At 43.7% G+C, this 25,670-nt stretch overlaps 2 protein-coding genes across 3 annotated transcripts in view; both read right to left on the minus strand.

Annotated features, from left to right (window-relative positions):
- Window positions 1-15,645, minus strand: part of CDC16 (cell division cycle 16) — a 53,943-nt gene extending 38,298 nt beyond the window's left edge. The window contains exons 1-7 of one of the 2 annotated variants that reach the window (XM_077482697.1): window positions 15,398-15,645; window positions 12,169-12,223; window positions 10,258-10,355; window positions 8,273-8,311; window positions 5,196-5,336; window positions 3,046-3,114; window positions 2,389-2,548 (exon numbers count right to left, since the gene is read on the minus strand). In XM_077482697.1, the coding sequence (XP_077338823.1) occupies window positions 2,389-2,548; window positions 3,046-3,114; window positions 5,196-5,336; window positions 8,273-8,311; window positions 10,258-10,355; window positions 12,169-12,223; window positions 15,398-15,445 (610 nt within the window). In that variant the 5' untranslated portion in view covers window positions 15,446-15,645. The remainder of the gene's footprint in view (window positions 1-2,388; window positions 2,549-3,045; window positions 3,115-5,195; window positions 5,337-8,272; window positions 8,312-10,257; window positions 10,356-12,168; window positions 12,224-15,397) is intronic. The other variant, XM_077482698.1, reaches the window with a different exon arrangement.
- A 5,821-nt stretch (window positions 15,646-21,466) lies between these two features.
- Window positions 21,467-25,670, minus strand: part of CFAP97D2 (CFAP97 domain containing 2) — a 52,550-nt gene continuing 48,346 nt past the window's right edge. The window contains exon 5 of the mRNA XM_077482699.1: window positions 21,467-23,337. Coding sequence (XP_077338825.1) covers window positions 22,849-23,337 — 489 coding nt within the window. The 3' untranslated portion in view covers window positions 21,467-22,848. The remainder of the gene's footprint in view (window positions 23,338-25,670) is intronic.

Raw genomic sequence — 25,670 nt, forward strand, 5'->3', positions numbered from 1 at the left:
AAGCCGAGATTTTCAGCCTCTTTTTTGAGGCTGAAAGTGCCCCCTCGGCTTATACTCGAGTCACCGCTGTCTGACTGCTCGATCAGCGTATCGAGCAGACAGACGGCGGACATTAAAATTTAAAAGCCGCGCCTCCTTCTCCGCCTCCGCCTGTGATAGGCGGAACACTGAATTTCCCAGCAGTCAGTGTTCCACCTATCACGGACATCCGCTCATTCTCATACTACGGACGAGTATGAGAGGATGTCCGTGATAGGCGGAACACAGGCTGCTGGGAAATTGAGTGTTCCGCCTATCACAGGCGGAGGCGGAATTTTGAATTGTAGAATGGCCGCCGAGAAGAGCGGCGATCCATCGGCACGGCACGGGACGGAGGAGGCACGGGAAGGAGGAGGCACGGCACGGGACGGAGGAGGCACGGGACGGAGGAGGCACGGCACGGGTCGGAGGAGGCTCGGGACGACGGCGGCTCGGGACGGAGGCTTGGGACACAGGTAGGCTGGACACACACACACACAAGGCTGCACGGACACACACACACACACACACACACACACACACACACACACACACAGGGATGGATGGATGGATGGATGGATACACACACACACACACAGGGATGGATGGATACACACACACACACACACACACACACACACACACACACACAGGGATGGATGGATGGATGGATACACACACACACAGGGATGGATGGATGGATGGATACACACACACACACACACACACACAGGGATGGATGGATGGATGAATACACACACACACACACACACACACACACACAGGGATGGATGGATGGATGGATACACACACAGGGATGGATGGACGGACACACACACAGGGATGGATGGACACACAGGGATGGACGGACACACACACAGGGATGGACAGCCATGTCTCACCCTCGGCTTATACACGAGTCAATAAGTTTTCCAGTTTTTTGGGGGTAAATTGGGGGCCTCGGCTTATATTCGGGTCGGCCTATACTCGAGTATATACGGTAATAGCTCGTATTGCGAAATGCTCATAATTCGAGGTATTACTGTAACGTTTGGGGGTTCCAAGTAATTTTCTAGCACAAAATACAGATTTTAACGTGTAAGCAGCAAATGTCAGAGAAAGGTTAAAAGTGGTTAAAATGACCTCATTTATAGACCAAAGCTCATTGCTTTGATATAAAAGAACCAAAATGATACAATGTTTCTCTTTATCTATCAGCGCTGAGCAATGTTGTGATAAACTTTACCGGCTTTTTTTTTTTTCCCCTTTGACAGCTCTGAGCAGAGAACGGCTCTGCACTTACATGAATTGTGGAAATGCTGGATTAAGATCGTGAAGGGGGTTGAATCGAGATCGCAATTTTTTAACGATTAATTGTGCAGCTTTACTCTCTAGAGGTGTTCGCTAGCCCCATCGTCCCCCAATTCTATTCTCACCTCCAAGAATTCTCTAGAGCTTCTCCCTTCCTATGGAACTCCCAATCCCAATCTGTCCACCTTTAGGCAATCATTGAGAACTCCTTTCTTCAGGAAAGCCTAACCCACCACCATACCGTACTTTTACTTCCCTCATTAACTCATCCCTCGCCATTAATCCCTTGTAACACTTGCCTCTCCCTTTACAATGTAAGCTTCAACAAACAGGGGCTTCCTAATGCAATATAAATTCTTAAAAGAGATGTTTTTTTTTTTTGCCCATTCATACTTACCTAGGTGGATGCTGCATCTGTCCCCCGGCACCTCTGCACCAAGAACCGAGCGATCAAACACCATTGATGGCTCAGTTCTCACAGATCCCCGAGCAGAGAGCTGCTGATTGACAATCAGCAGCTCTTCTATCTGCTCCTCCACGCTCACTGGAGCGATAAGCTGTGGAGGGGCAGGGAGTGGCCGCCTCAGCAGCTCACCGAGAGGCTGAGGCTGGCATCGTTCCAGGCACTTGGCGGATCCAGTCTTTATTGTCCCAATGACGTGGGGCCTGGACTGATTCCTGTGATGTCAGAGAGCGGACTGAAACGGGTCATAGGAGTGCAAAACGTATTGCACTCCTGTGATCCATAAAAGAAGCCCAACCAAAAGGAGCTTAGGCTGGACTTCTCCTTTAATAATTACAATGTTACGAACAGATCAGGCAAAATTATCACATACAGTACCATCAAACTGCATTTCATATGAAAATATACCTATATTTACCAAGTATAATTATTTGATATAATGCTTGATTGAAGTATGTAGCTATAGTGCAGTTAGACAACTGACAGCAGCAAACTACTTCCAATAAAGCTCCCAAACTACACCATTGTCTGTATCATCATCATAAATGGAAGTGCATTCTAGTCATTAATTAGAGGTTTTTATGAAAAATCCCAACCTTCTTGTGCTGTTAACATATGGTGTGCTGTTAAAAGGTCAAATGCTTCAAAGCAGTAAACATCAAACTTCAAGGCCTCTTTGTAGCTGTAAGTTGCCAACATTCTGTTATCCAAGGCATCATATATCTTCCCACGCAACAAACAAATGGAGCTCTTTATCTACAAAATAATATTAATAAGAATATTAAAAAAAAAAAAAAAAAAAAAAAAACAGTGAAAACCCCAGCAAAAAAAAAAAAAACAGTAATGTCAGTCATGTGAGAACTCTAGACTATTATATTCTTCAATATAAATTTTGAAAGATTTAATTTATTGAGTTTAACAAGTTCCCCCCGGCCTATAGGCAAATGATAGCTGGACGGGACCGATCTAGTTTTGGCAGGATGTCATAGGACATCCTCCCCAGAACGCGCTACGATCTGTCACCTGCTGTGTCCACCAGAACAGAGGATGGCAGATAAAAATGGAAAATAAAATTATTATTTTTTTAAAACATACTGTCACCAATCAGTGTTCCTGATCACCGCCACACCAGTCATATGATGACGCTGTACTGCACTGGTGACAGTATGTAAAACAAAAGAAAGGAACCATTGTGAAAAAAATAAATAAAATAATTGCAACTTCAATAACTCTCCATGCCTCTTACTAAATACCTTGAACCGTCTACTTCCAAAAATTGTGTCATTTGGGGGGATATTTGTCCTGTTCTGGCATTTTTGGGCCTAAAGAAATGAGATGAGCGGCAATCACTACTGATCGATTTTCAGATATACATACATCAAAGTTTATGGACTCTAACTTTCCTACAGACGAAATAATATACATCGATTTGGATTATTTTCACAAAAGAAATGTAGCAGTAAACATTTTGGCTTAAATATTATGAAATGTTTATTTGCAAAATTTTATAACAGAAAACAAAGAACACACCCCCCCCTTTTTTTTTATGTTTTGATCTATTTTGTTTATTTAGCAAAAAATAAAAAACCCAGGAGTGATCAAATATCACCTTAAGAATGCTCTAGTTTAGAGAGAATGTAGATATCTCCTTTCTCCCAAGGTAGACATCAACAAAAAAGTAGAGGGGTGAGTATCGGGACTATATGCTCTATTTGTGTGAAAAAATAAAATTCATATGGATTCAGTGTTGCATGACCACGCAATTGTCAAAGTACGACAGTGCTAAAAAATGAAAACTGGGCAGGGCAGGAAGGGGTTAAAAGTGCCTGGTATGGAAGTAGTTCAAGTGGTTGTAAATCCCTACATATACTCAGTGAAGTGACTGGCCTCAGCTCAGATACACAGATGAAACAAATCCTCCTACATAAGTTGTACCTGTTTATCTGCTGTGGTCTGTCTCCTACATTCATTCAAAGTGCAGAATTTACACAGGATCTCTCAGCTCTGAAAAGCAGGGGGTGGAGAGCTGAAGTTACAACAGTGAGGAGGGCTCAGAGCTGATTGGAGGATAGAGACACACCCCTCTTCACACAGCACACAGGAACAGAGCTAAGGCAAAGAAGGCAGCTGGGACTCTCTCCTCTTAGTCTTGGTGTCAGGAAAACTTGTCAGAATTGAACTCCTGCTAATAGCAGAAGAAAATACACTCAGTGCTTGGGAGATATGCTATAGAGAGACATGCTTTGTTTGTAGTTCATGTCTGAGGTTTACATTCACCTTAACTCATGTTACAAGAAACCAGAGGTCAAAGTAGAAACAACTTGCTTTACAGTGTATTCAAATTGTAGACAGTTTACTAAGGTTGTTCTACAGCTGCTTTTTTTTTTTTTAGTATATAGCCACCAACAACACTTGCAAAACAATATTTACAGAATACTTTATTTCTCTAAATTGGTCAGTTATTTACATTTGTCAAGTTGATTTCTACCAAGATTAAAATAGTCAATAAAAACACATCTGTACAAAATGTGTAAATGGATTTCGAGTTAAAAGGACAAGAAGTATTCATTTGAAAGTTTGTCTGAGATATTTGCACCAATTGCAGCGGTTTTTTTTATTTTTATTTTTTTATACTCTGTCATGGTTATGTATACGGCTAAAGTTGCCCATACATTGCTCAAATTCCCAAGTCCTGAAAAACATCCCCCCCCCCCTCCACCAAATGATTTGGACCAGTGCAGAATGCAAGGTCCATAAAGACATGGATGAGCGAATTTGGGGTGGAGGAACTTGACTGGCCTGCACAGAGGCCTGACCTCAACCCGATAAAACACCTTTGAGATAAATTAGAGCAGAGACTGCGAGCCAGGCCTTTTCGTCCAACATCAGTGCCCGACCTCACAAATGCGCCTCTGGAAGAATGGTCAAACATTCCCACAGACACACTCCTAAATCTTGTGGACAGAAGGGTTGAAGCTGTTATAGCTGCAAAGGGTGGGACAACTCAATATTAAACCCTACAGACTAAGACACCATTAAAGTGGTTGTAAACTCTGTTATACCACTTGTACCTACAGGTAAGCTTATAAGGCTTACCTGTAGGTACTGGAAATATCTCCTAAGCCTGCACGGCTTGGAAAATATTTACCATATATGCTTGTGCTGACGTCATCAGCACATGCACACTGAAGAATGGCACTGAAGGGCTCGTGTCGTGACCGGCGGCTCCGGCGTCATGCGACTTTGACCAGTCACAGAGACGGAGTCCACGACCCCAGAAAGGAAGAGGGGTGAAGGTGGATGCGACCAATAGCGGGGACATCAATTGCCAGAAGTAGGGTTAATGATACAAATACCGTAATCTTATCAGCCTGTGACAATGGTTTATCAACTCAGATTTTACCGAGGACTGTGATATTTGCCACTCTCCAGAACTATCCCTCAAGATCTTTTCTTCCTTTGTATTCTTATCGAACAGCTTTTTACTGATGGGCTCCTCCATATCTAGGATATCAAGAGCCTGCTGGTACTCTTTTGCTGCATACTTGAAAAGAAATAAGAAAAGAGACCATGTTAATAATGAGTATGAAAACATTTCTAATGTTCTAGAGAAACAAACAAAATAAAATATGTTCTTTTGAAATTCCTTTAGGTCTCAAAATGCTTCCCAAACCAGACAACAAATTAATCATTATAAGCAACTTAAACAATCTCCAGCACTACACTTACTGTAATGACAAGTATAGAGCCTGCTTCTCATGCACCAACAATCAGATGCTAGCTACTAGCTAGCTTCAGAATAGTTCTCAAAGAAGTGCTGGTCAGTATTCAGTATTATACTTGTAGCTGCTTAGCGGTTAATTTCAAAGACATGATTAGCAAGGATATGAATGCCTAATCTCCTCCTCCCATAGCGCAAAACAATGTCACCAGCACACTACGGATATCCAAAAATGAGTCAAAAGCGATCACATTGTTACGTTAGCCCAACACCACCCTTTCATCAGGCATGTCATGGTCACATGCTTGATGAAGGGGACCTGGGAGGCTCCTAAACAGTGCTTCTGCTGTAACAATGTGATCGCTGATTTAAGCTTTGGAACCATTTTTTGGACATTCATAGTGTGCTGGTGACATTCTTTCACTCGGATTGTCTTCAGTTCCAGCAAACAGTCTGTGCAGCACCCATCTACACACACGCTAGAACCTCCTCTCATCACAGACCTCAGGGATTTTCTCACCTCAAATCTGGAGATGACAAGCCTATTTTATTGCTAGTGACCTAAAAAGTCAGCATGAAAATTGCAACTTAGCTGACCTAGAACATCTTGATTAAGACCCCTTCACACTGGGGTACTTTCCAGGCACTACAGCACTAAAAATAGCGCCTGCAAAGCACCCTGAAACAGCCAATGCTTTGCCTCCAGTGTGAAAGCCCTGAGGGCACTGGAGCGGTACGCTTGCAGGGCGGTAAAAAAAAAAAAGTCCTGCTAGCAGCATCTTTGGAGCAGTGAAGGAGTGGTGTATACACCGCTCCTGCCCATTGAAATCAATTTTCTTGGCCGCTAGTGGGGGTAAAACAGACCACCTCAAGCGGCCGAATACCGGTGCAAATCGGACGGTAAAGCGCTGCTAAAAATAACTGCAATAACTGAAAGAAAAATAGACGACATGGCAAAGTAAAGCAGAACTTTAACCATAACGACCTGATAAAAAGAATGTTCTGCCAATGCAGCGCCACTAGTGTGAAAGCACTTGGGCTTTTACACTGGGACTGCAGATGAGGCATTTTTCAGGTGCTTTACAGTCTCTATTTTTTATATTTGCCTAAAAAACGGCTCCAGTGCGAAAGGGGTTTTAGGCTGTCAGCAGATTGACCTCTACAAACTTGGCAGTGCCTAGAAATTCCTAAAAATGGAGTGCAACTGAGCACGTGCAGAGCAGGGTGAGACAGTATGTTACTGGATTTTAACTACTTGGGATTGCGCCGCTGCGCGGGCACACGCGCGTGATCCCCCTCCTTCTGAAGGACGTTCCTGAACGTTCAGTCAGAAGAAGGAGGCTCCCACCCAGCCGTTTATATACATTGGCCGGGTGGGAGCCTCCTCCTGACTGGACGTTTAGGACCGTCCTTCAGAAGGAGGGGGATCACGCGCGTGTGTGTGCCCGTGCAGTGGCGCGATCCCAATGCGCTCGTGTCACCCGGACACGTCGCATCTCGGATCGGCAGGAGGGCTCTGTGATTGGCCCTCCTGATCACATGACGGCTGTGTCCAATCACAGCCGTCATGTGATGTAAACAGCCAGCCGGTTGCTAGGCAATCGGCTCTCCTCTCCTCACACAGAAGTCATCGCTGAGGAGAGGAGAGCAGATCGCTGCAGCCGGCTGGTGATCAGCGAGTATGAGCTGTTTTTACTCACTGATCACCAACCTAGTGTAAACACACATGTCCCCAAAACACACATGTCCCCCACATATGTCCCACTAAAATCACATGTCCCAATGATTATCTGCACACATATGTATGTGATCACCTGCACACATCTGTACACGATTATTTGGATACATATGTCCGTGATCACACAAACCAATTATTATACACTTAACCAAATTTTTTTACCAAAAACATGTAGCAGAATACATTTTGGCTTAAATTTAAGACAAAATTCGATTTTATTGGATTTCTTTGAAAATAGAAAGAAGAAAATATTGTTTTTTTTCAAAATTTCTGCTCTTTTTGCGCTTATATCGCAAAAAAAAAAAAAAATTACAGCATTGATATTTCAGCACATCAACCTATCCTTTTTTACAAATGAACAATATATGTGAATGTTGTTAGTTGATTTTCCATATAAACTGTTATATACGAGTTTACCTGATCTGTTAAAGGGGTTGTAAAGTTCATATTTTTTTTTTAAATAACAAACATGTTATATTTACCTCCACTGTGCAGCTCGTTTTGCACAGAGTGGCCCCGAATCTGCTCTTCTGAGGTTCCTCAGCGGCTGTCTCGGCTTCCCCCCGCAAGTACTTCTCATGTTCATAGGAGCTCCCTTGCATGGTGAGAAGTACTTGCGGTCGCGCTCCCGTGAAACAGCCAGCGGCTATAGCCGCTCACTGTATCACTCGGCCCCGCCCCTGGCACACCGCGTCATTGGATGTGATTGGCAGCAGTGCCATATACTCTAGCCAATCAGCGGCCAGGCTGAGCGGTGAAGAGGATGTCGGAGGCGAGCGCAGGACTTTCGAGGGGTCAGGTAAGTAAAACGGGGGGGCTGGGGGAGCCGGCACTGTCAGATGTTTTTTTTCCTAAATGCATAGAATGCATTAAGGTGAAAAAATATTTACCTTTACAACCCCTTTAAAACAATAATGGGGGTCTGCAAAACACATGTGACTGCAGTAGAATAATTTTGTACAGTTTCATACTAGTCATTGTTTTTAGGGTTACATATTAAAAGAGGCAGGATTCTACATACATGACATCGAGCGGCAAGATAACGACATGCTTCATACACCTATAATAAAAAGTAAATGCACATAAAACAAAATTAAACTTTTTAAAATATATTCCATAAATTCAATGCTACTCTGGTATACTGCATAGGAACAGACGTCTATTCTGGTACCGTTCTATGTTTTCTTGTAAAAAGTGATAATCAAACTTGTTCTTTCAGGTCTACACAAATGCCAGTGGCTTCTCTTTTCAACAACCCATTGTTCCCCCGAGACTCTCCCATCACTGTTTCTCATGGTGGATTAACAAAGGTCTGTACAGAATATAGCACTTTCTTGACTACAGACAGATAAAACCTCTTCCTCCAAACTCTTAGGCTTCCCTCGCTGGAAACATTCCACCTCAGCCAAATACTCAACTTCTTGAATTCCCTCAAGGAGAATACAGATTAAGTTACGATGAGGACACTCTGAGAACAGGTGCATGTGGGATGCCGGTTTAAGATGGGACATATCGATAATGTACCTTTTCCTTTCCACACCCATCAGAAAAATACCTTATTAGTTATATGGAAAACAGATGTGGATGACTGGTCTAGGTGGTCTATTTGGTGCACAAAGGTATCCTCAAAAGCACTCTTGCCAAACAAGTTATACAATGTTAATGAACTTCTGCCAAAATACACATTTTTTACATTAATCAGGCCTGTTTTGCTGTCTGCTAAACTTTCCTATGAATCACACGTACAGTAACATTTAAAACAATGCTTTCTGTATAATGACTTACAGCAAAGTAGGGCGCACATGCTTAATTTAAATTTTTTTAAATATTGCTAACATTTTAGATGTTTCTGAGGAGAAGGTGTTTTGACTGAATGCAAGAAAACCTAAACAGTCTTGCAGTGTCTCTGTCCTCACACAAACTGGGGACACACTGAACTATACAATGGAGAAGACCATTGTAGGACAGATAGTGTTCAATTCTAGTGTACATCCAATAATGGAGACCTGCCAGCATAGTACAAACAGGGTGGTACACATTAACTCCCCAGCCCCCTTGCATTGCACAGGAAAATTCAGTTTATGAGTAAAACGCAAGAGTAAATAAAAAGTTGAGCAGCAATTTTTACATTTTTTTTGTGAATGGGAAGATGTAGCCAATATAAAGTAGATATTCAATTTAGCCTGCAAAAGTGGAAATACACTTTAAAGGCCAATGTCTTGTTTAGATTATTTCACAACAGCCAGGCCTAAAGCCCGCTACATACAGCTCACATTTTGTCAGATTCCTGCTGAATTGATTCGATCTGGATGGTAGAATGCATTTGATTTTTCTCATTCAGCCTGTGGGCTAAACAAAAGAAATAAATAGCTATATGGCTAACCTAAGTTTTAGCAACAGCACTGGACTTAATCCAGATCACTGGAAGCATATTTTTTCCAAAATTTTAATATAACTACAGTTTGTGGCTGCCAAGTCTGTATATCTAAATTTGTGAAGCAAAATTATTTCATAAAGTTGTTCTAAAGGCTCAAGTTATTTACCTGCATTCTATGCATGAAGGTAAGAAAAAAAGCCTGTGGGCAGCAGCCCCCCCCAGCGCTGTTCACGCTAGCTGGGGTTGTTCCGGGACTCTCCCTTATTAGCTGAGAAAGCAGCAGGAGCCCATTGGCTCCCACTGTTGTCAATCACAGCTAGTAAGAATGCTGTGTGTGCAAAGCCACGGCACAGAGCAGGTAAGTATAACATGTTTGTTTTTAAAAGAAAATACAAAAACAAAAAGCTTTAATACCACTTTAAAAAGGTGCATGGATCATTACATACAGTTCTAGTGTGTCCGTGTGTGTATACACACACACCAACACAACTTTAAATCATACCACAACATAACAAAAAAGCAAAAGGAAAAAAAAGGTACAGGTGAGCCATGTTTCTCAACTGTGAGTAGCACATTGTCCAATGCATTCACACAGCGATAATTCAAGCAATAAACTAGATAGCCCTTACCTTATCCAATTTTCGTGACCGCAAAGCATGTGAAGCTCTGTGATACTGAGCAGTCAGATACAGACATTGTGCCAACCAATAAACATCTTGTGGTTCCTCTGAAAAAAAAAAAAAAAAAGGGAAAAAGCTTTTTAGTTACATTTAAAGATTTGCAGGATTTTACCCCATTGCATAATCGAAAGCTCCACAGAGAGAAAAATAAATAAAAAAATTAAAAAGACGACACCCGTTCACAGGAAACAACATATTATCCTAATACCTGGAGTAATACAAAAATGAAGAATTAGAAGTTTGACCACTACAACAAGGTGATCATTATGAGCCAAGTCCCATTATGATTTCTTACAAATAGGTAGAGCTGCACAATTCTGGCTAAAATGAAAATCACTTTTTTTTTTTTGCTTAAAATAAAGATCATGATTCTTGTGGCGTAACATCTTTCACATTATACAAAAAAAATTGGGCTAACTTTACTGAGATTTTTTTTTTTTTTTTTTAATTCGTTGAAGTGAAGTGTATTTTTTCCCAAAAATTTGCATTTGAAAGACCGCTGAACAAATAAAGCGCGACATAAAATTTTGCAACAACCGCCATTTTATGCTCTAGGGTCTCTGCTAAAATAATATATATAATGTTTGGGGGTCCTACATTATTTTCTAGCAGAAACTACGGATTTTTACTTGTAAGCAACAAATGTCAGAAAAAAAGGCTTAGTTGTTAAGTGATTAAACTGCCCTCATCTACAGACCAAAGTTCTTCCCTTTGATCTAAAACAGGGATATGCAATTAGCGGACCTCCAGCTGTTGCAGAACTACAAGTCCCATGAGGCATAGCAAGACTCTGATGGACACAAGCATGACACCCAGAGGTAGAGCATGATGGGACTTGTAGTTTTGCAACAGCTGGCGGTCCGCTAATTGCATATCCCTGCTCTAAAAGAACGAAATGTTTCCAGTGCTGACAATGTTTGGACAGCTCTGGGGGCCCTGCACTTGTTACATAGAATTGGGGAAATGCTGAACTAAGGTCGTGGGGGGGCTGAATCAAGATCGATTAATCGTGCAGCTCTATAAATGGGTGCAGTTGTTTTTATCCGTTACCTGCTTTCCATGTTTAACACCTGGTACACACAATTAAAATATCAGAAAATGAATAGGTTACTAAAGTTACAAAAATTCTCAGACGACAGAATACAACTTATTCTTTCATTTCTGAGCATGGGTGGTCTTGGTCACACAATTTTTTTCCAATACCCTACTAATTACATGCCAATGAATTATTCTGGTATCGTACAAGAACAATTTTCGTGCTTGTCCCTTTAGATAGATAATTACGCATAAACTGTCGTGATCGGCTCTCGAAAGCTGTGAACTAATGATCAGATTATCGCTCCAAAAGCGGTATTCTTCGTCCAATTTTCTCACTGTGTGTACTAGGCTTTAGAGAGCATTGTCATGTTTAGGTTAAAAAAAAAAAAAAAAAAAAAAAAAAGAAGAGGGAAGTTAGTGACAACTGCATTTTTTCAAAAGTAAATCATCTATCAAGTTTTTATAAAACTATGTGGGACTACATTAGGGAGGTTTCAATCTCCAAACAAAAAGGCTTGATGCTTGTAATAATTACATTAAAGAAAAAAAAAAAAAATAACTAAAAAAACTTTCCAAAACCATACATGCTCAGTTCACCAAAGCATATGCATTTATGGATCTATGGAGTCAGAGGACATCATGCGACATGCAATGCGGGAACCCAAACTGGATTGCACGGGTTCTTGCAAAGGACTTCAAAATGGTTAAAGAAAGCCCATGATCAAAGCCAAGTCAAATTTGCAGATGATCATAGACAAAATAAACATTTTTCTATCACAGCAAAACTGTTTTATTGTGGCGGTAGACAACAAGAGTTCTTACCATGAGAGAGTGAAGCTACCTTATCTGCCCAAAATAAGGCACTCTGGTACTGTTGCTGCAAGACACAGAAAAGCAAAACAAGTTTTATCCAATGCAAATATAAAACTTTTACACATGATGCACACAACAGGTTTTTGTACCTAGTAAACAAGCTGACACTTGGGTTTCTAAAGCACAGAGTAAAAACATTTTTTGCTTTAGTCGGTCCAATTCTTGTGATATGAACCACTTTAAGACCAAGTATTTTCTGACACTTTGGGGGTTATTTACGAAAGGCAAATCCACTTTGCACTACAAGTGCACTTGAAATTGTGCAGTCACTGTAGATCCAAGAGGGACATGCAAGGAAAATATTTTTTTTTTGCTTGCACATGACTGGATGATAAAATCAGCAGAGCTTCCCCTCATTTCAGATCTACCCCTCAGATTTACAGCGACTGCACTTCCAAATGCACTTTCAGTGCAATTTCAAGTGCACTTTGCACTTGTAGTGCAAAGTGGATTTGCCTTTTGTAAATAACCCCCTTTGTGTTTACATGTAAAGTATCAGTATTTTTGCTAGAAAATTATTGAAACCCTCAAACATTATATATTTTTTCAAAGTAGAGACCCTAGAGATTAAAATGGTGGGTGTTGCAATTTTTCATATCACACTGTATTTGCGCAGTGGTTTTTAAACCAAATTTTTTTTGGGGGAAAAAAAAATACACCTTTTTGAATTTGAATGCTCTAAACACAATATAATACTCAATTGTTTGGAGGATGATAATGTTATGCCGAGTAAATAGATACCAAAGATGTCACACTTTAAAATTGTGCATTGGTAACAATTTTTGTTATCCACAGGTGACACTTTAATAGCCTTTACAGGTTACCACTTTAGATTTACAGAAAAGGTCTGGTGCTAGAATTACTGCCCTTGATCTGATGTTAAAGGTGATACCTCATATGTGTGGTGCTATTGCTGTTTGCGCATATATTGGTACACAAGCACAGGGGGACAGAGGCACTTTTAAGGAACGTTTTTTTTTTTTTCTTTAATTCATTTTTAAACCATCCATTTAAAAAACGTTTGATCTTTTTTATGGTTATCACAATGTAAACATCCCTTGTGATAGCAATAAGCAGTGACAGGTACTCTTTACGAAGACCCCTTTCACACTGAGGCAGTTTTCAGGTGTTTTAACTGCCTCTCGAGCCACCCCAGTGTAAAAGCCAGAGTGCTTTTACACTGGGGCGGTGCGCTTGTGGGCGCACGATGATGCAAGCAGCATCATTGGGGCGGTGTAGGAGCGCTGTACACAGCACTCCTACACCGCCCCTGCCTATTGAAATGAATGGGCAGCACTTCTGAAGCGCCTAAATAAGCGTTTTCAAAAGCACCGCAACACAGGCGGTTTTAATCTTTTCTTCGGCCACTAGTGCTAGGACGGCTCCAATCAGCTCTCTAGTCTAGGAAACCAGAATCGATGAGCATTTCATCACTTCTGGCTTTGCCAGTTATAAACAAACCCTTAGTGGTTTGAAAAAAGCATCAGATCACACAACGATGTCGGTATGATCTGAAGCTTTGAAGGGCAAAGGAGAGATCTCTCAGGCTACTTTCAACACTGCAGCCGCATTGGTGGTAAAGCACCACTCATCTTAGCTAAGGGTTTGTTTACAACTGGCAAAGCCAGAAGTGATGAAATGCTCATAGCTTCTAGTTTCCTAGACCAGGGAGCTGATTGGAGCCGTTCTGTTCTCCAATCAGCTCTATGATCAGATGGCAGTACTCAAGGCTCCCAGGGGGGGCGGGGGAGCCATACAAGGCAGCGGGGATGTCCCCTCCAGCTGCTTGTAAAAGCAGACCAGCGGCTAATTAGCAGCTATGATTACTTTAACAGGAGACCTGACCAGCTAAATAAAACAACAAACAAAAACAAAAAAAAAAAAAAAAACACAATACTGGGATGATGGGGAGGGGGGGTTTTCTGCACAATTTTGTGGTGCATTTTTGGAGCAGCACCATTCCTTGGGAACGGGCCCCCCCGGGCCCCCCCTCCACTCCAAAAACACACCAAAGTAGCTCATGTACAAACGTTAGCACTGAGCCAGGCTTGGCAGGAGTTGCTGTGATTTGTCGCAGGACAATCACAGCAAAACAGCATATGCGTTTGGGGCGCCATTAAGAAATAGCACTGCAACCGTGTTCTGCTGTGATTCCAATATGTTCAGGTGTGAACTGGGTCTCAGTGTTTTTTTGGTAGATGTGTGTGTGATACATAGTAAAATGTCAGCAATACAAAGTCTGTCAATGGGCCAAATCTCAGAAGAATGTCCATGTTCAGGATGAGCCACACAACCAATGTTTACTTAGGGCCAGTGCTACCACTAGGCAAATGCCTAGGGCGCACTGCTCCCTAGGGCACCCAGTCACTGGTATTCCTACTCTCTTCAGCAAGCAACTAAGTCTCAGCAGTGGCGGAGGACTGTGTCCCGACTCCCAAATGAATGGAAGCAAGCAAACGTTCATTGATGGGCGCTGGTAGGCTGCCCACTCAAGCTGGGACTCTTCGCCCATTTCATGGAGACGTCATTAAAAAGGTGTTGTATACATGGGCAGGAAAAGGGGGTGGAGTCGGTTTGACAGCCTAGGTTTCACCTAGGGCAGTGATGGTGAACCTTGGCACCCCAGATGTTTTGGAACTACATTTCCCATGATGCTCATGCACTCTGCAGTGTAGGTGAGCATCATGGGAAATGTAGTTCCAAAACATCTGGAGTGCCAAGGTTCGCCATCACTGACCTAGGGTGTCAAAAATCCTTGCACCAGCCTTGAGGCGATTCAGTTCGCGTTGTCTGCAATACAAATTATTCATTCTGTGTTTACTACACAGGCATGAATCCAACATTTAATACACAGGTGTGAAATTACTGTGAATCCAACGCTTTCTGCGCACATGAGAATCCAATGCTTACTACACAGAAGTGAACGGCGCCCCTACTGCACTCCATGCCCCAGTATCATTCTGCATGTAATACAAGTGAATACATGTTATGGAATTTCTGATCACCACAGAGCAGGGAAATCACACGTCAGGTTATAAAAGGCAAAGCCCAGCCATCACACAGGTCAGCCCTCATATGGTAAAGAGGCACACTTCCAGGACCAGCAGTGGGCGTCCGCACCCACCCTAGCAGGAGGCACCTCCATATCACGTGATGCACGGCCGTCACGTGTTCTCACCTGCTCTATATACTGCCGCACTCTCTTTCGTAAACGATCCAAGTTCATGTTTGTAGCTGGGTGACACGGCTGGAAGGAGGCGCGCCCACCAGAAAGATGCGCGCCTCCGGAACTGCCAAAGGTGAAGTACACTGCTGAGCACCGGTGATAGCCTCACCCCTCCGATGTGTTACACCGGTTCCGGAGCTTCATACACGCCGGGGTGCAGCGGTATAAGCTGCAAAAGCGCTCAGGGAGGATGCGTGTTACATAGATCGCTCACCGGCCGGAAACATAGTGCGACGCTTACTAGTTCCGGATGGCAAAACATAGCAGTAGCATAGGATGTTTGCTGCATTCTCGGTGGACGTTCCCAGTTATCTGTGCATCCATACTGGTTTATATGCTGAATTAAAACAAAACAGTTTTGCTACCTCTAAAGCACTGGTTGTCAATTTAAAAAGTAAAACCCTCTTTTTTTAATTATATATATATATATATATATATATATATATATATATATATATATATATACACACACACAATTTGGTCAGAGTGGAGATACCAGACAGGTTTATATTGCTACCTGTGCCACAGAAAGGGAGAGTAACCCTCTGTTGTTTAACATAATTCCAGAAAGTGAAAGTAAAAGAATATACCAAACCGGAATGGAAGGGAAATCTTCCAATGGGGACAGGAAGTGAAGTCTCTTCAATGGAACACCGATGGCAAACAAAAACAACAGTATAACAATTGCCCTCTATCCAATATGAATCCAATATACAAAAAAAATTTCAGGACACTTTTGGCAGTAGGAGGAGCTGTGTTATAATTAGGGGGCAGGGCATAGAGTTATAGGTGTGGCCTAGGAAAAGGATAAAATGCGGCGTGCTATGCGCGCTGCAGCAAAATATGGGCGTGGTTTACTCAAAATGGGGGCGTGGCTCAAAGGGGCGTGGTTAGTGTCTGAGATGAATTCGGGATGGAGAGGGAAAGGGGGGAGGGATGGAGGGACAGCAGCCCCCCGATCCTACACCACAATAGCAATGTGTTTTCCAGAGTTTGACAATCAGCAGATAAAGATACTCCAAATACCTGGTGTTAGCGCTTCAATCATCCCGGCACCATGATTGTTATGGTGTCAGGATGATTGAAGCGCATTATTTCTATTATTACATTGTAATATGAAATTAAATCATTCAACTCACCATAATGCAGAATCAGTGGGAGCCATGAGCGCGTCACTAGACACATTGCCTGCCACCAGATGCCATCAGGTGCCCCCAGCAGAGTCCCTCCTTACATCAGATGCCCCATCAGAGCAGCCTTCCTCACATCCGGTGTCCATCAGAGCAGCCCTCCTCACATCCGGTGTCCATCAGAGCAGCCCTCCTCACATCCGGTGTCCATCAGAGCAGCCGTCCTCACATCCGGTGTCCATCAGAGCAGCCGTCCTCACATCCGGTGTCCCCATCAGCCCTCCTAACATCTGGTGCCCCCCTGAAATCCAGACTCTGACTGCGCCCCTCTGACATCCAGACAGACTGGCGCCCCTGAAATCCAGACAGACTGGCCCCCCTGACATCCAGACAGACTGGCCCCCCTGACAACCAGATAGACTGGCCCTCCGACATCCACAGCCTGGTCCCCCAGCTAACAGCCTGGCCCCCGACATCCACAGCCTGGCCCTTGGCAAACAGACTGGCCCCCGACATCCACAGCCTGGCCCCCGACATCCACAGACTGGCCCCCGACATCCACAGACTGGCCCCCAGCATCCACAAACTGGCCCCCGGAAAACAGACTGGCCCCTGACATGATCCACAGACTCACCGGCCCCCGACATGATCCACAGACTCACTTGCCCCCGACATGATCCACAGACTCACTGGCCCTCGTCATCCCGCGCGGAGACTTTGAACCAACTGTGGCGCCACCCACTGCACTTCACACACACACTGGCAGCGTGGGTGGGCGGCGCCACAGCAATGTTCTCTATTGAAGACCAGCTTCTGGTCTTCTTAAAAATGGCGGCCTGTCTCCGCCTGCCGCGGACCTCTAGAGGTCGGCGGCAAAAAAACTGGAAATTCAATTTCCTGGGACAAACCGAATTTCCTGGGACATTTCCCAGGACAAAATTTATTCGGGACAAATTTCCTAATCCCGGGAATGTCCCGGGAAATTTGAGACAGTTGGCAACTATGCACTACTGTGTGCCCTCCCTGATGTGCCCTGTGCCCTACTGTGTTTCCTGTTATGTGCCATGTCATGTGCCCTTCTGTGTACCCCCCTGATGTGCCATGTGCCCTACTGTGTGCCCCATGCCCTCCCATGTCCAGTGATGTTCCATGTGCCCTGTGATGGGGCCTACTATGTGTCCTGTGGTGTGCCCCATGATGTGCTCTACTGTGCTTCCTGTTATGTGCCAGGTGATGTGCCCTACTGTGTGCCCTGTTGTGTACCCCCTGATGTGCCCTACTGTGTGCCCCCTGCCCTACAATGTGTCCCGTGATGTGCCCTACTGTGTTCCCTGTCCCCTACAATGTGTCCTATGATGTACCCTACTGTGCACCCCATAATGTGCCCTACTGTGTGCCCTGTCCCCTACAATGTATCCTATAATGTGCCCTGCTTTGTGCCCCATAATGTGCCCTATGCCCCATGGTGTACCCTGCTGTGTGCACCATAATGTGCCCTGCAGTGTGCCCTCCTACCCCTATGTAATATGAAAATACAGAAAAGAGAGGGTGCACCGTTGTGCATTATCCTTTGATACATTTATTCAAAAAACATGATTAAACTACTCACAAAGGTAGTAAGAAAGTCACGCTTATAGCAGTCTTTGACTTGTGGCAGTCTGTCCACTGATAACAGTCTCCAGGTCCTGAAGAGAGGACATACGAACCCTATGTAATATGCCCCGCTGTTCCTGAAAATGTGCCCTGCTGTGTGCCCCACTGATGCTCCCTGTTGTTTGCCCCATAATGTGTCCTGATGTGTGCAACATGTGCGCCACAGCCCCTATGTAATGTGCCCTGCTGTGCCCCATAATGCACGTTCTTGCCCCCATGTAATATTCCCTGCTGTGCCCATAATGTGCCAAGCTGCCCCCCCATGCAATGTGCCCTGCTGCTCCCCAGGTAGTGTGCCCTTCTGCCCCTCCCTTCTGTTGTGCCCTCCTAACCCCCTGTGATCTGACCTACTGACTCCTATACTCTGCTATGCTTTCCCCCATGCTGTGCCCTGCTGCCCCCTGTATTCTTTGCCCGCTTGACCCCCCATGCTGTGCCCTGCTGCCCCCCTGTGCACTGCTTATCACAAGTTATTTATTTTCTTACATCAGGGGACACAGAGCTATAGTAATTACTATGTGGGTTATATTGGACCGACAGGTGCTGGACACTGGCACACCCCTAAAGGTGTGTACTCCCCTATATAACCCCTCCCATTACTGGGAGTCCTCAGTTTTTTCGCCAGCGTCTAAGGTGTCGGGTACGAGTAAAGATGTGCTGTGCTGCGCTCCACAGGCAGTAATCCTTGATGAGGGCCAGCCATGCTGACCAGATCTGTTCTGATGTCTTTTTCATGGGCTAAATGAATGGTACCTGGGCCTCATGATCCAAAGAAACAAGGTTTTGCTTGCGAATGCTTCTCTTTGAGAGCTGGGCCCTGGGATCCAGTACTTTTTGGTAGTAAGGCCATGAAGTTTTACTGGCAAGGTGCTGTCACAGGTCCAGGATTGTGGGATAACCTGAGAGTTCCCTGGTTCCTGAAGGTTTCCTTTAAGGTCTCGGAGCCTACCGTGAAGAGTGATGATTGTTTTTTTTATCTCTGATAAAACCCTGCTGCGAGGATAAGGTAAGGGAGATTTTCTCAGGAATTTCTTCTTCTATGTTTCTTGGTGTGGATCCAGGGGTTGGAACCCCAGGAAGTATGTCATAGGCAGGATTCCTGATGTCAGGTATATGGGATCTGAAATTAAGCTGGGCTTGTTTTTTTCCTATGGCCTCTTGCTTCCCACTTTTGGTGCATAACTTATTCAGGGGATAACCCCCTATCAAGGCACCTCTAAATCCTTGGGATTTAAAATTGGTCTTATCGGCTTTGCTGAATCAGCCGTTTGAGCCTTTACGAAAAATTTCCTTGGTTCTGTTGACAAGAAAGATAATCTTTTCTGGTTGCTATTTTTTCCTAGAAGAGTATCGTAACTAGCGGCTCTGTCTTGTAAGAGCCATATTTCATCATGTATAAGGATGAGGTGGTTTTATGTCCTCATCCTGTATTCCTACCAAAAGTGGTAACAGGTTCAGATCAGAGTCTATTTAAAAGCGACCGCTCATGTTCGCAAAACACAGGTTTTGTTTGTACTGCCAGAGAGTCCAAGATGTGGACAGGCAGCTTCAAGATCCACTATTTTCCAAATGGATTTGTCAAGTGATTATTTAAGCTTCAGCTTAAAGAAGAAAATTCTTCCTTCTCAGGTTAAGAGCACACTTATCCAGGGCGATTAGTGCCTCTTGGGTGGTGCATATTCAGGCCTCTAGGGCTCAGATCTGTAAGGCCATGACTTGGTCTTCGATTCATACGTTTATCAGATTTTATCAAATCGATATTAAAGGTCATGAGGATATTGTCTTTGGGCACAGTATACTGCAGGCTGCAATATGAGTCCTCTGGCCTCCTGTCTTTTTGTTATGTCTCCCCCCCTTCAGTTGCCATTGCTGTGGGACATCCCACAGAGCCATAGTAAAGATTGTTGCCGTTACCTTAACCATGTTTATTGCAGTTTCATGTTGTTCTTTACCATTTTGTGATGCTGAAATCAGTACCTGTCAAAGGGGAAGGGGGGGAGTGTAGGCATGCGCAGTCTATTTTCTCCACTGCAGCTGGTACTCATTGCAGCAGCAATGCAGTTGGAGGAGAAAGTCAAGAGGAACCTAGCTCCTCTATGGTTTCTTCGGTCACAGAGTGACATCATTTAATTGGATGCTGGCACCCAGTTTGATTTTAGCAGCCATCTTGGATCAGACAGTCTATTTAAGACTCTGGCTCCCTGGTTTGGTGCAAATCTTTTTTGGAAGGTGATAGTCATATCTGGATATAGGATATACCTGACGTCTTTAACATATCAGTGGAACATAGATGATCTTTTCACCCATAGGCAGAATACATCCAGCAGTCCTAGTCATTGAGGCAATATTCCAACCGTAAAATCAGGTGCATTTAAAGACTATTGTTGGTGAGTGGGAACCCAGGAGGGGAACACAGAGTGTCGCCAAGATCTACACCAACTGTATAAGTTGCACAAGTTCAACACACCATATGTCTGTATGGATGGACTTTATATGAATGTACTTAATGTGTTTTGCACTAAAATTTCACTGAGCACTTTACATTGTTAATTAATGATATGATATTGATTGTATTATTGTAGGCACTTTATCATATATTGTTTATTGGAGCAGCGCTGAGTATAACATTCACATTTCATTCACCTTGCACTACAGCAGCAGCCCAAAGTACATATTTGTATTGTTATTTAATTTTATCTACAATTGTCTCCATAGCGCAGGTTTTTTAAATTTTATGTAGAGGAAGGACAGGTCAACCATCTGTCAGGGACAGTGTTTGATGCCAGGCATGTAGGAAAAGTGCAGGGAGGCACCATTGTACCTGGAAGCCTCCCCACAGATGCTGTATTTATATTTTTAATTTCTGTGAATGGCCATCAAAGCAATTGCAAGACACAAATTGGTTTGGATTGGCTCTGTGCTTTTTGCTTGTAATACATACTGTCTAATATCAGTTTTACCACAGGCATTTAATGGGCACACTGGCTGCCCATGCCTTATTTTTTACAGTACCATTTCATAAATAGCACACTGGTAATAGATTTCCATCTCACTGCCATTATCTTTGCAATGCAGCAGTAGCAAGGTGGTTGGTCCACAAATAATGGATGCAGTATTCTGGAATTTTTGCTTTGAAGCATAACCAATATATCTCAAGAAGTGAAAGAAGCACTCCTGACCATCAGCCATTCGGCTTACAGATGTTTTGTGCAGACTTAAAAATGACACTAATACCAAATTATTGTGCAAAACAGTTAATTTATTCTTTGTTTCAGCGTTCATTCAAAGTCCTAGAGCATAGCATTAGGAGGACTGGGCTGGGAAACGGGGGTATTTGCCCTGTGGGCCAGTACAATTGAGATATGTTGGACTTTCACACCTGTAATCGCAACATCTGACAGAGGGAAGTCTTCTGGAAGGAACATTAATCTTTCACCAAGCCCCCCCAATCAGTGCAGCACCATGGCACACTTTGCTTTGTACACTGTCTTTACCATAAATTGGCTAGTTCACTGTGTTTGGTCCCTAGGCCAAAGGTTCCCAGCCCTGCCCTGGTACATATGATCTAAATGTATAACAGCTATTACAGCTTAAATGATCATTCTATCCCAAATGTTATAGGCAGCACTAGGTATGTGTCACTGTTTACACTGAGAGATGATTTGCATGAAATAAATTGTTGGTTCAATACAATCCTTCACAGTTATTCTTGTCCTTTTTGTGATTATATTTCCTGATGGTAGATTCCACAACTTACGAAATACTACATCTATTTTTAGAGTTAACCTTTAATTACCGGTAATTCCCCAACACCCCCTGAGTGCAGGCTATCTATTAAAATACTTTTCTTCCTGATCCAGTGATGTTCACAGTTAAAGAAAACCTCCCACCAGCTCCTCTTCATACTGCACAATGAACGCATTCATATGCCCCGTACACACGAGCGGACTTTTCAACATCCAAAGTCCGAAGGACCGAGTCCGTCAGACTATCCGATCGTGTGTGGGCTGCAACGGACTTTTGATTCGCCAAAGTCTGACGGACTTTAGAAATGAAGCATGCTTCAAATTTTCCCGAAGGAACTCCGCCGGACCCGGTCCCCTTCGAAAACTCCGCTCGTGTGTATGCTACTTCGACGGACTAAAACCGACGCTAGGGCAGCTATTGGCTACTGGCTATGAACTTCCTTATTCGAGTCGGGTCGTACGTCATCACGTTCGAATCCGTCGGAGTTTAGTGTGATCGTGTGTGGCCAAGTCCGTTCGGCCGAAAAGTCTGTCAGAACTCCGTCGGAACTCCGGCGGAACTCCTTTGGAAGTCTGTCGGACATAAGTCCTCTCGTGTGTACGGGGCATTACAGGACTGTTGTGTTATTTGTGACTTTTAACAATCCTACTAATTATGACTGTCCAACCAGAAAGAACGGGGCTGCGGTGCAAATGTGCAGTATGAAAGCTGTGTGGTACTGGGTAGGGCTGCACAGCGAACATTACTGGATTGGGTTGGAAGGTAAGTATGTGTCCTGGTGGGCTGCACCTGGGGGGTGAGGGCAATAAAATAATACCATTCACAGCAAGAGATGACTGTAGTCAGAAGTTGAACATTATTCTTATTAATAATCTAATCTTTATCTGAATTGTAGTCTGCATGATGTGATTCCTCATCCTCTTTTTTCGCTTCTTTATCATCATCTTCCTCTTGGTTACTTTTAGAATCTTCTGATCTATATGATTTTTCTTCTCTGCTAGTGTCATAATAACTGTCTTCTTTTTCATCCTCTGGTGCTTTAGAAGCCTCCTCTTTTTTGACACCTATTCCTGACTTATCTTCTGTCTCCTTCATGTCATCATGGACTTCCTCTGGCTTGCTTTCTGTTCTAGGCTGCCGTGCCTCTTGATCCCTTCCTTTGTCACTACGTGCTTTCTTGTGATCCTTAGTTTCCCTGACGGCCATACTGTCATTGTTTTTATTTTGTGCATTTTGTGGTATGTTTTCCTCTTTTTCTACTGATCCCTTCTCTGTGTCAGCATCACCTTTACTACTCTTGACTTCAGTTCTGAAGTCCCTTTCAGCTTCTTGCATTGAAGATTTCTTTTTTTCTTTGGAGGTCTACAAAAAAACAACACATTAAAAAGATTGGTTTTAATTTCATGGATCAAGATTTCGGGTCCCAGAAGAATAAATACATTTTACAAAATAAACATAGCATACATTTATTATCCCAAAAATCTGACATTATAGAACATCATTTTTAAAATCAACATACCAGTCAGTTAAACCTCCAGGCTGCTGAATTTTTGCAGGAAGATCTAGTATTTTACATAAATGGGGAGTAATCTAATATACTGCTGGAAAGTCCAGTTTAACATTTGTTAAGAATGATCAGCTATAAGACTAGTCCTCCTGACTAGTGATGGCCGAACGGTTCGCCCGGCGGTCTTTTTGCGGCGAATTTCGGCTGTTCGCGGTCCGCCTGTTCGCGGTCCGCCTGTTCGGCGGACTATTGGCGCAGTTCGCCCAGCGGACTTCCGCGTTTACTGTGTAAAAGAACTTTGACCTATGATGACACATCCATCATGGTGTACATGACAGCCAATTGAGACATTACAGCACATGGACACTTGGACATTCCCCCTAACTTATAAATACACCCGATCCGGCGGCCATTTTACATTCTTTCTTCTGTCACTTTAGGGAGAGGTTGCTGTGTGGAGCAGGGAGAGATTACAGTGACCCAAATCGCTAGCTATTTGGTACACAAACGTTCTTTTCAGGACTGGTATAGGTGTTAGGTGTAGTTCAGGATAGGCAGTGCTGTGCTCGTGATTGTTGCAGCAGCCTGAGTGTCTTTTGCCAGTTTAGAGAAAGGGACAGGACGCTGTGTCTGCTGTAGGGACAGTCAGTTTAGTCATCATCATTAGCTGTTACTATCAGGTCCACAAAAGTGCTATTCCAGTTATTGTTCCAGTAGCCTCTGTTTTGTCAGTTTATATAGGGACAGGCAGGAAGCAGTGTGTGAGGCGGTGAGGGTCAGTTTAATCAGTAGCTGTTACTATTAGTTCCACAAAGGTTCTTTTCAGGACTGGTATCAGTGGTATGGTAATAGGCTTGTACACTTATAATATTCTTTCTTCCAAATATAGAAAGAATATTATATTTGACTGCTGCCCTTCTGCTGCAGTCTGCTAATCATTCACAACCCACTTGTTCCACAAAGCTCCTTATAAGGACTGGTAACTTGGTCTGTCTAGGGTGCTACAGTACATAGGGTTGAGTGAGGTACAGTCTGCCATTCTATAAGGACTGGTATCGGTCCACAATACATAGGGTTGAGGTGCACTACTGCTGACCGCTGCCCTATACTGCAGCAGTCCTTCATCGTTATAGGGACCGACGTACAGTCTGCTAATCACTCACACACAACCTATTTGGTCCACAAAAGTCCTTATAAGGACTGGTAAGGTATAGGGTGCTACAGTACATAGGGTTGAGTGAGGTACAGTCTGCCATTCTATAAGGACTGGTATAGGTCCACAATACATAGGGCTGAGGTGCACTACTGCTGACCGCTGCCCTATACTGCAGCAGTCCTTCATCGGTATAGGGACTGACGTACAGTCTGCTGATCACTCACACACAACCTACTTGGTCCACAAAAGTCCTTATAAGGACTGGTAAGGTATAGGGTGCTACAGTACATAGGGTTGAGTGAGGTACAGTCTGCTACTCTATAAGGACTGGTATAGGTCCACAATACATAGGGTTGAGGTGCACTAATGCTGACCGCTGCCCTATACTGCAGCAGTCCTTCATCGGTATAGGGACTGACGTACAGTCTGCTAATTACTCACACACAACCTACTTGGTCCACAAAAGTCCTTATAAGGACTGGTAAGGTATAGGGTGCTACAGTACATAGGGTTGAGTGAGGTACAGTCTGCCATTCTATAAGGACTGGTATAGGTACACAATACATAGGGTTGAGGTGCACTACTGCTGACCGCTGCCCTATACTGCAGCAGTCCTTCATCAGTATAGGGACTGACGTACAGTCTGCTAATCACTCACACACAACCTACTTGGTCCACAAAAGTCCTTATAAGGACTGGTAAGGTATAGGGTGCTACAGTACATAGGGTTGAGTGAGGTACAGTCTGCTACTCTATAAGGACTGGTATAGGTCCACAATACATAGGGTTGAGGTGCACTACTGCTGACCGCTGCCCTATACTGCAGCAGTCCTTCATTGGTATAGGGACTGACGTACAGTCTGCTAATCACTCACACACAACCTACTTGGTCCACAAAGGTCCTTATAAGGACTGGTAACTTGGTCTGTCTAGGGTGCTACAGTACATAGGGTTGAGTGAGGTACAGTCTGCTATTGAGCCTGACTCTTCTTCTCCTCCTCCTCCTACTCCATCCTCCTCCCTCTCCTCCTC

Source organism: Lithobates pipiens, unplaced genomic scaffold, assembly GCF_037356315.1.
Source record: "Lithobates pipiens isolate NorthernLeopardFrog02 unplaced genomic scaffold, aLitPip1_a1.2 Scaffold_16, whole genome shotgun sequence".
NCBI lineage: Eukaryota > Metazoa > Chordata > Amphibia > Anura > Ranidae > Lithobates > Lithobates pipiens.